This window comes from Tamandua tetradactyla, chromosome 10 (genome assembly GCF_023851605.1).
Source record: "Tamandua tetradactyla isolate mTamTet1 chromosome 10, mTamTet1.pri, whole genome shotgun sequence".
Taxonomy (NCBI): Eukaryota; Metazoa; Chordata; class Mammalia; order Pilosa; family Myrmecophagidae; genus Tamandua; species Tamandua tetradactyla.
The window spans coordinates 94,895,045-94,905,887 of NC_135336.1; the positions used below are offsets into that span (position 1 = coordinate 94,895,045).

Below are 10,843 nucleotides of genomic sequence, written 5' to 3' on the forward strand. Positions count from 1 at the left end.
TTGAAAGAACATGGCCTTTTCGGGGGGTACATCACAGCTTCAAACTACCAAGTCTATTATAGGAAGAAAGTGCTTTTAGAAAAATAGTGTCATTCCTTCCATAGTAAAAAAAGTTAATTCATACAATAAAGAATATGAGAAGCTTGTAATTAGAAAAATAAGACTATTGCGGAGGCATTATCCAATTTGAACCAGTCACGGGGCTCATGTGGAAGGCCTCATCTCAGGAAGGTACCTGTCGGGTTGTTCTACGGCTAGTTGATTTTCAAAGACATAACACGCCCTGTAGTTCTCCAAAATCCGGGCCTGGAAGTATGCCTTGTCCTTCTCCTGCCAGGTGTCCGACTCTATGTACATGTTGAACGGGTCGTGCGAGTGCTCCAATTTTTTGGAGCGGATGTAGCTCAGCATGATGCCCAGCGTGAAGAAGCCGAAGAAGCCTAGTACCATGAGGATGTAGAGGGCCGCCAGCTCGCTGTCCTTGCTGGCAGAGCGGCCGGCTGGGCCAGACGTGGCGCTGTCCTGCTGCGCCATGTCCTGCCACAGCTGGCTCAGGAAGGGCGTGATGGCCGTGGAATTCGACAGCCTCATCCCGGCTTCGGAGGTCCCAGGGCTGGAGTACAAACTTCCCACGTAAACTTTCTAAAAAGAAAGGTGCAACCCGAAATCAAAAAGGGCGTATTGGTCAAATCCCACACCTGTGTATGCATACACACAATTTTTAAAAGTCCCAGGTGAGCGCGTCAGCTAACCTACTCTTCATCCATGATCTGTGCATCTACATTCTGCCTGTGCATCTACGTTCTGCACGGCAGCCTTTCTGGATTGATCTATGGATAAACTGACCTTTTTCCCGGCTGTTTTTGTTTTATAAGGGTGCCTTTTCTTTTAAATTCTTAATAAAAATAAATTTTTATTGTGGTAACATATGCACAACATAACATTTCCCATTTTAACCACTTTCAGAGGTGCTATTTGCAATCACAGTTTTTATGCTACCATCGCTGCCCATTAACAAAGTTTTCCATCATCAACTTCCCATTTCCCATTCCCATCCCAATGGGCACCTTTTAAAATGAAAAAAAACTTTGTGTCATGTAATTTGCCATTTTAACCATTTTTAGGTGTACAGTTGAGTGGTGTTGATGGCATTCGCAATGCCGTGCTACCATCACCACCGCTCGTTACCAAGACTCTTCCATTACCCCAAACAGAAACTCTGTACCCATTAAGCAATAATACCTCTTCCCCCTTCCTCCAGCCCCTGGCAGACTGTAATCTACTAGCTGTCTACGAAACTGCCCATTCTAGATATTCCATCCAAGTGTCTTTCCCTTATGGCTGGCTTCTTTCCCCCTGCCTGATGTCCCCATGGCCCATCTCTCGTTTAGTCTGCATCACTGATCCCCTTTTATGTCCATTCACCACCCCTGACCCCCACCCCCTCGGGCAGTCATTGGCCTGAGTTCCTCACTTTGTGTATTTTGTTGGGCACGTGCTTGGCACTTCCCATAAATGGTATGAGGTCATCCATCTCATCTGTCTCTTTCCTTTCTCACTCGTTGCCATGTTGATGTTCTCTCTGACCTCTCACCTTGCTGCGGGTGTGTCTGCCTCTCCTTATTTCTAACTCCTGTGGTGGCCTCAAGGCCAGCAGCCACTTCCCTCCTCGGCCCACTTACCCAGTGATGGTCCTTGCTGTGGTCACTAGCCCCAAAAGCAAAGGCGCAGCAAATATCCTCATCTGTGTTCTCCTGCGGACACCCCAGGTTACACTGCACACAGGAGTGCCTGGTGTGGGTTATATGGCTATAGAGACCGAGAGGCTGCCAGGGCCTACTTGGAGGTGATGAGGAGTGGGTCATCTGTTTCACCACGACACAACCTTCCAGGGGCAGCTATTCCCCTCTGAATGAAGAACTTACCCTAGGACACTGCAGTCTTTGGAAGGACTCTGGGGAGATTTCACAGAGCATGCCCCACACGGGGGCTGATGTCACAGCTTATGCTTTTTCCTCTCTCTGCCCACTGCCCCCCTCCACCCACCCACACCCACACACACACACACACACACACACTCACATATTGAAGGCCTAGCATGGACCACAGAGAAAGTGACATTGACATGTTCCCTATCACTTTAACCTTGATGTCACTGTCCCTGAACAACCATAAGAGGCCTGGGAATTGTCAAAGTTACCTCCAAGTACCTCTGAATTCTATCAAAGGTTTTGAGTGCCCTGGAAATGCCACTAGGTGCCCTGGAGATCACTGATAAGCTAAAGCAGGTTTTATTTGTGGTTTTGTTTGGGCAAATACCAGTTTCCACCTCCAGTTCTTGCTGGGAAGCAAAATCCTCTTGGCCATTTGATGTGGCCCCACTCCAAACTCAACCCAGAGGGGCCACCTGGGAGCTTATCCGATTGAAGGGGACTTACTCATGTTTCAAGACCACCAGAGTTCTTCCTTACAGTTTGCCCTCGAGGCCCCCTTGGGGTGGCTGTTGTAATGATGAAGAAGGGTGTGGATGGGAACACAGTTTCTGGCCAGACACACTGTGAAAAGGAAATCCCAATGCACAGCAGGGCGCTTAGCTTTTCTCATCCAGGATGGGACCACTGCACATTGCCTTACCCAGGAGACCCGGCTCCTTCCCAGCATGCACCTAGAGCTATTGCTTCATGGAGGCACTCAATTTTAAAACAGCCACTGAATCCAGCACCGAGCAACCCTTGGTACCTTCCCCAGCCCCCTCTACCTCTGTCTGTCCCTTAAATGTTGATGCATCTTGGAGTCCATCTTTGGCCCATGTTCTAGTTTGCTAGCTGCCAGAATGCAATATACAAGAAACAGATGGCTTTTAAAAAGGAAAATTTAATAATTTGCTAGTTTACAGTTCTAAGGCCAAGAAAATGTCCCAATTAAAACAAGTCTATAGAAATGTCCAATCTAAGGCATCCAGGAAAAGATACCTTGGTTCAAGAAGGCCGATGAAGTTCAGGGTTTCTCTCTCAAGTGGAAAGGCAGATAGTGAACACAGAGTTTCTCTCTCATCTGGAAAGGCACGTGGCGAATATGGCATCATCTGCTAGCTTCCTCTCCTGGTTTCCTGTTTCATAAAGCTCCCCGGGAGGCATTTTCCTTCTTCATCTTCAAAGGTCACTGGCTGGTGGACTCTGCTTCTTGTGGCTATGTCATTCTGGTCTGCTCTCTCTGAATCTCTAAATCTCCAAAATTTTTCCTGTTTTATAGGATTCCGGTAAACTAATCAACACCCATCTGAATGGGTGAAGACACGTCTCCACCTAATCCATTTTAACAAACCACTCTTGATCACATCAAGATCACATCCAAATGTGACTCCCTGAGTCACATCTCCAGGGAGATGATCTAATTATAGTTTCAAACATACAGTACTGAACAGAGATTAGAAGAAACGGTTGTCATTACAAAATACAAAAAGGATTAAAACATGGCTTTTCTAGAGTACAGCCATTCTTTCAAACCAGCACAGCCCACTTTTCTTCTCCTTCTACTCTCTCTCCAGGTGACTGCACCTGCTCCTTCAGGTTCACCCACATGACCTTGACCCCAACCTCACATGTCTGGCCCAGGCCTCACCTCTGAGCACCAGAGCCAGGTGTCCAATTACTTGCCAAGGAGGCACTTCCCTTGGGCCATCCCCAGGCTCCTATAACTCAATATCCCACTCCATCCTTTAAATGTTGCTCCATACCTCAGCCAGTTGAGTCCTTTTTATTATTTTAAGGGAATGATGGAAGAAATTTACACAGATCTTGAGAGCCAAAGGTGAAATCTCTTTTACAAGAACAGAGAAAGTACCAGACTTCATTTTTGGAAATTACTTTCCTTCCAGTTGAGAAGCTGCTGATAACGCTGGGAAACTTCCAGTTTTGAGAGGACCACCTCTCTGGGTGTTGTCCAGTCATACAGTCCAGATGAGAAATTTCATGTCACCCTTCCTCCCCACTTTCAGAGTGGACCCCTTAGGCTTCAGCACAGATACAGGTCCTAAGTAACAGGGACCCAGCTGCCCTCTCTACCTCCACGCTGCCACTTTGCCCCAATTCTATTTTCTAGCCCCGCTGACCACTTACCAAACCCTGCCCACATGGTCACCTCTCTGCACATCTACAGCACAGCCTGCCCCTCTTTCTTGGCCTGTGGGCCCCCTAAATGGAGCCTACTTATGCTCCAAACTCAGTTCACCTCTCATCTCCTTCTCTGATGCACGGGACTGGGTTGGCACCATCCACATCATGTCCTGTGTGACACTATACATATTGTCTGCAATGTAATGTAGTTGCAGTCTCCTCCCCGTCACCCCTCCCACCCACTGCCTCCTATCCCAGTGCCTACAACATGGCAGCACAGAAAGTACCCACAAGTGTTCACTGAATAGATGCCACCAGGGCCTCTCAAAACCTTTCCAATAGTGGAGCTCAATTCTTTTTTTTTTTCCCCTTAAACTATTTAGTTTGAAATAGATTCAAACTTACAGGATAGTTGTAAAAATTACACAGATCCCATACAGAGAATTCCAGCATAACCCCACCCTAGGACACAAAATCCGCTGATTTTAATATTTTGCCTCATTGGCTACATCATCCTTTCTATTTGTCTGTCTGTCTGTCCATTTTCTGAACATTTGAAAGGAGGGCGCATACACATACTCTTTGAACACATAATGCTTCCATCTTTATCTTCAAAATATAAGGATATGCACTTACACAAACACCTAAAGTGCAGTTATCAAGTTTAAGAATTTTGACATTGACATAAAGCTTTTAGTTGATATTCCAATTTTTTCCTATGCCCGAATAATGTCTGCTGGGGCCTTTTCTCCTTCATTTTTAGGTCAAGTCCAGAGTCATGTATTGTATTTAATTGTCATTGTCTCTTTAGTTGCTCTTTATATTTTTAAATTGTGGAAACATACATACAACATAAACTTTCCCATCTCAGCCCCTCCCAAGTATACCATCCAGTGGGATTAGTTACATTCACCATTTCGTGCTACTCTCGCCACCATTCATCACCATCCATCATGGACCCTGATTCTTAATCATCTGTTTACTTTAATGAATAGATACCATTTAGGTGGCTCCAGAGCTTGAGCTAACCCCCTTTTCTAGAAGACAACCACTTCCCCACCCCAAACCACAATCTCAGAGAGCTGGACCAGATAGAACTTAGACTTGGGAATTATATCCCAAGTCCTGGATTTTGTCCTGCTACTTCTTGGTCAGGGGACCCTAGACAGATTCCTTAGCCCTGCTGACTTGCTTCTTTTGCCCTTGCTAAAAGGCGGAGGGAGGAATGTCATGTTGCTTGTGGGGTCCTAGCCCGTGCATCAGGCATGTGGCATGCCTGGCAGAGCGCCCACACATAGCGATAAGCACTTCAGAATCCAGAGTATGAGTTTATTGGTTTTTCTATCCCGTTAAATTGCAGCATGAGGATTTGGGGGCTTTAGGGTTTTAGGTTTGGCGGGTCCACGCCTGACCACGGTTGTTCTCTTCTTTTTCTTGTGGGGAAACCAGTCATGAAGGAGAAACAAAGCCTGATTGTGGCTTTTGTGGCCTTCTCCTTGTCCTTTGGGTCTCTGCATGGAGATTTGTTAGTGGTTGCGATGGTTTGATGTTGCTATGAAAGTATTTTTGTAGACAGATTAGCAGCTACAATCCCTTGACATTAAATGTAAGAGATGACCTGAATAATATGGGTGGGACTCATCCAATCAGTTGAGGGCCTTTAAGGGCAAAAACTAAGATTTCCTAGAAGAAGAAATTCTGACTCAAGACTGCAACTTTAACTCTTGTCTGAGTTGCCAGCCTGCCCTATGGATTTTGGACTTGCCAGCCCTTTCACACGAGCCAATTCTTTAAAATAAATCTCTATTATATCCGTCTATCTATCTCCTATTGTTTTTGTTTCTCTGGAGAACCTGAGCTGCTGATACAGAGATTAAGCTGCACAAGCTCCATAGAGACTCACGGTTACTGATGCTTATTCAAACCAAGCATTTAATCTTGTTCTGAACTACAGGGGTAGGTGGGAATCATCTTGTAACAGATCAGAAACATTATGCTCAACATCTTTTTAAATGATCCGAAACCACTTATGGATGATAAGAAATGCATACACACCTGCCCCAGAAAACACACAGATCTGGGGCTGATAACATAATTTTATTTCCAAAAACCCAGAGTGGCTAGCAGTGGCAAAAGATCCTGCTGCCAATTACTACCAGAGAGTTCTTACAGCTTAATAACTGTGGGAGGACTTAGAATTATGGCCAGCAACCTCCAAATGTTAATGGATCTGGAATGGTTATCTCCATTAGCAAATTAATTTGAGTAACTTCTGGATTAAATCATTCTGACAGATTCACTGAGAAGATCTGTTTCTTAAAACCAGATGGGAGTTCCATGGGGACACGAAGATATTTCTAGGGCAGTAGGAAGCAACCAGAAACATTTGCTTTGAGCCACCCCCCTTCACCCCCCTTCCCAGGCTCAAAGCATCCCCAGATATAACTCTAAAGTGGTGTTGCTCCATTTTCTGTGAGCTTCTCAATCACCTAATTAAATGCAGATTGCTGGATGCCACCCCCAGAGTTCCAGATTCACTAGATCTGGGGCAGGGCCTGAAAATTCACATTTCTAACAAGTTCCAGAGCCAATGCTGCAAATGTTGCTACTGCTGACCTGGAGGCCACACCTGGAGACCCATTGGACCACCTGGGATCTTTAAAAATTGGTGATACCTCCATCCTACAGTCGGCTATTCTGATGCAGTTGGTTTGGGTTGCTGCCTGGCATTGGAAGACTTAAAATCTTCCCGAGTGAGCTGAATTTGCACCAAGCTTGAGAAACACTGGGTTTAGGAAATTGACTATAGCTTTCTGAGCTACAGGGTACCCAAAAGGCTTTGTAAGCACAGAAACATGATTTCATAGCTTAATTTTCACATCTGATTTGCCTGTTTTTCTCTTTTGGTTTTGCATGTCCTTGATCTAATCTGGGGAGGAGCTGCAGAGAGAAATTCTCAAATCTGCACTCTGACCTGAGTTGCCCTCATCCTATCCCACGCTGGCACCACAAATTAGGATTAGCCGAGCAGAGATTTATGCTGATTCTGCAAGGCCAAGTTAATTAACTGCTTTTCAAATAACAAGGCTCTGCATTTTTAAAGAGAATATCATTTTTTTCATTTACATTTCATTTATTGTATTGCCTTTGTTAAATGTTCTCTGTACCCCAAAGCACTCCTTGCTGGGGCACCATGGCATTTTTATAATGAGTCTGAAAGCAAGTTTGTCAATATTCTCTCAGTGGTCAGGATGGGATGTAAATGACATAGAATCCAGATCTGCCTGCCTGTGGGAGGTTTATTTCAGTTTAAAGAACTTCTTTAATTCACTTCCTTTATCATGCCAAAGCATCCACATTCCCAGTGACCACATTTTTTGACAGCTTTACTCAAATGGATTTGGGGAGCACATGAGCCAACCATCTCAATTTACAAAAGACTGGGCTCCATAGAGTTGATTTGCCCAAGGTCACCTTCTGCTATCAAAAATACATCTCAAAATTAATCTTTTACTATTGAATCACATTTATTAGCATAGCAAAAGCAGTTCCCACGACCTTATGTAGAGGAGATGGATTCTTTATTTAGACTCGGAAGAACTGGGAACCAGCTACTTTTATGAGGTAAAATACTCTCTACCCAAATGGAGAGTGGCTTTTTACCTAAATATGCCATCAGAAGCCCTTCCACCTTCCCTGGGGAGAACGTTGTAGCTCCTTCAGTGAGGAAGGGGCAGAGGGACGCAGCAGCAGTTCAAAATCAGGGACATGCAACTCCAAACAAAACTAATTTGATGCTCAGCCTGTGCTGAACATTCTCGAACTGCAGAAGTGGAGAAAGGGCAGAGTTTCTAGAAGTTTCTGCTTCTGCCTGGGTTTGAGACTCCTTGTAAGGCAAGGATGCTGCCCTTAATCAAGGCTAGTACTTTTTTTTTCCTTCTTAAAATAGCTTAAACACAGATTTGTCCATTTGGTGGAAATCACGCAAGACAAGGGGCTTTGGACAACTAAGCTGATTAAACAGCCGTAAATGGAGATTACTTGGACCCCCACCTTGGGATTCTGTAAGACTCAACCCCCTAGCTGCACCCAGAAGTGCAGGGGGCAGTGGGTGACGTGACATTGCTCCTGGCATACACCACCCTTTCAGCATTTCTCCCCCACCCTGTTCCAGCTAAGGCTTATCAGTGCTGATAACAGCTTGGAAGCTCTTAGAACAAATGATTTCCCAGTGCTAACAACTTTCGTTCTTTTGAAAGCATTTACCCACTGGGCAAGGAATGTTTCTGTGGCTTTCTTCAAAGAGGGGCAGATTCTGGAGGTGAGCAGGGGAGGTGGGGATATTGTGTTCAGAGCCCAGAGACCTCCAGCCCCAGCTCAGACCTCATCAGCCGGCCCCTAGGCCTGAGCTTACTTATCTAGGTGGACTGGAAACAACATTCCTATCATTACCAGCATTCCTCAAATGCTTCCTCGAAAGAGCAGGCTTGAAATCAGCATTCGGCCTTATTTGTTTTAGGAAGATTTAGGGGTAAATGCAATTATGGGATAATCTAATTTTGGTACATAGGATCTTTCTGAGTCAAGAATTCTTTAAGTCAAGTTCCCTTGGAAGAAAGTGTCAATTGCTGTCATCTTTACTGAAATACTAGGTCCAAAGTTTGGAAATATATTTCCCTTCTAGCATAAAAGAAGCCAGGCAGGGCCAGCAGACTGTTCTGGGCATCGAGGGTCACCAAGGTGGCCCGTGATGTCTCAAGGAACCAGGCTGTTCTGTTCAGCCTGGACAGAAGCAGACATGAGATGGTCCTCACAAGATTGGAAAAGGGTTTTCTGTCACCTCCCTGTGGGAATCTCCAGAAGCTTCCGATTCCTCCCTGTGGGTGATAGAGGGTAGGGGGTGGCTTTGGAGTGCAAAGGATGGAAATGAGAACACTCATTGCTGGCTCAGGCTGGAGACAGGGACTCGAGCAAATGCAGTCTGAGGAGAGAGTGCATTTGGGGTTGAGGCTGGATGGCAGCAGGATACCCAAATGGACTTTGGGTGGGCAGCTGAAGTCACACCTATGGAGGGTAGGAGGAAATCTTATCTTCAGCAAATTGAGTTCAGGGAGCCTCAGTTTGCTCATCTAAAAACTGGAAACAATGGAAATCTGCCTGAACCATCTTCCTACCTCTGACCCTTGCTTTTGCTAAGCATAATACAAAATAAAATACACCCTAGAAACAACTTGCTGGATAACCAAATGAAAACCTTTTGCAGCATAGTATGTTTAAACATATACAATTTATATTATTTGTATAGCTATATGCTATCTGCAACCCACTTCACTCCTGAAAAGATTTAAAGCAAGTCAGTAATCGTCATCTCCCTTTCTCCTGGTAACACTCTACCCTGCTTCCCTTTTTCTTGGGTCCATAATACTCGTTTAACACCTGCTAATATGATACAGTTTTCTTATATATTATGCTCACTGTTGACTGTTTACCTTCCCCACCAAAATGCTAGCGTCTCCAGGGCAGAGATCTCTGTGTGCTGTCCCCCCGTGCATCCTAACCCACTAGAACAGTGTAGGGCACATGAGAATCGCTGATTAAATATTAATTGAGTGCATGCGCCTGTAGATGAATTAATGGATGTTGCGTTTAGCTACCAGAAACCCGCGGATTCCACAGGTACGGTCCCACCAGCTCCACCCGCGCAGTCTCGGGATGAAAGGCATGGCAGCCTCCGAAGTCTTCCAAGCATCCTTTATTTTCGCAACAACGTCCTTCCCAATAACTTATCAGAAGCAAGGCACACCTGAGTATTCGTAAGACGATGTCCTCTGGAGACTGAGAATGCCTTCCTCAGCCCGGTTCTTCGCTGAGAAAGCACTGTCTTTGAGCTCCAGACGTCAGCCCAAGCTTGCTCACAAGTCCCTCATTCACTAGAAAGTGCTACGAGGTGAGCTCGGCCAAGGCACTAACTGAACAACAGCGGGGCAATGTTTTGTTGTACGTGGGGATGTGTTCTCTGCATTTCTCTTATAAGAAAATGAAGATGCACGGAGGGAAAGGAGGGGTGAGGCTGACCCAGCGCCTCGGGTTTCCCACTGCAGGAGTCGCGTGGCGCTGCGTACCTGGGTGGAGGGTGGGGGGGGGGGGGTGCCCGCTGAGTGTCCGGGGCTGAGACCTGGATCCCGGGAGCCCCTTCAGGGTCGCCCAACGAGGAGCCAGGAGCAGGGGCCCTTGACTTACCCGGGCTGGGGCGCAGAGAGAGCTGGTTGCGAGCGGAGTCGGTGCCGGGCCGGGGCTGCTGGGGTCACCCACAGCCCAGCTCGGAAGGCGGCACCCTCCGTGGCACGGGCGGGGCCTCGCAGCACCAGAGACCGCCCCGCCCCGCCCCGCCCGGCGCCCCCCAGGCGCCCCCAGGCCCGCCAGCCCAGGTCCCTCCTGCCCCTGAGCCCGCTGCCCTTTCACTCGGTGGGGAAGCGCTTTGGATTTAGCTCAGGGGCTGCCAGGATTGGTCCCTGTTAGAACTGACAGACAAACAGACAGTCATTCCTTCCTGTGGGAGTTTTGGGTTTGGCAGGAAAGAAGCTGCAGGGGCAAGGAAAAGGCTGTCTGGGGGACCCTTACCCCCACTCCCCGCCGTGCGCAAGGACAGGCACCCCTTCAAACATCTCCAAGCAGAATTAACTTCACAGGAGGCTCAGACCCGCACCGCGCTCCTTCCGGCTACATCC

General features: G+C 46.7%; 1 protein-coding gene across 1 annotated transcript; it reads right to left on the minus strand.

Moving 5' to 3' along the window:
• Window positions 1-204: 204 nt before the first annotated feature.
• KCNE1 (potassium voltage-gated channel subfamily E regulatory subunit 1) lies at window positions 205-10,431 on the minus strand. The gene is made up of 2 exons (XM_077117678.1): window positions 10,356-10,431; window positions 205-642 (listed from the first exon to the last, which is right to left on the minus strand). The coding sequence occupies exon 2, from the start codon at window positions 589-591 to the stop codon at window positions 205-207; it is 387 nt and encodes a 128-aa protein (XP_076973793.1). The 5' UTR covers window positions 592-642; window positions 10,356-10,431.
• Between the last annotated feature and the right edge of the window lie 412 nt (window positions 10,432-10,843).

Coding starts and splice junctions, on each gene's coding strand:
- KCNE1 (XM_077117678.1), bottom strand. CDS start 591: ATGAGGCTGTCGAATTCCACGGCCATCACGCCCTTCCTGAGCCAGCTG.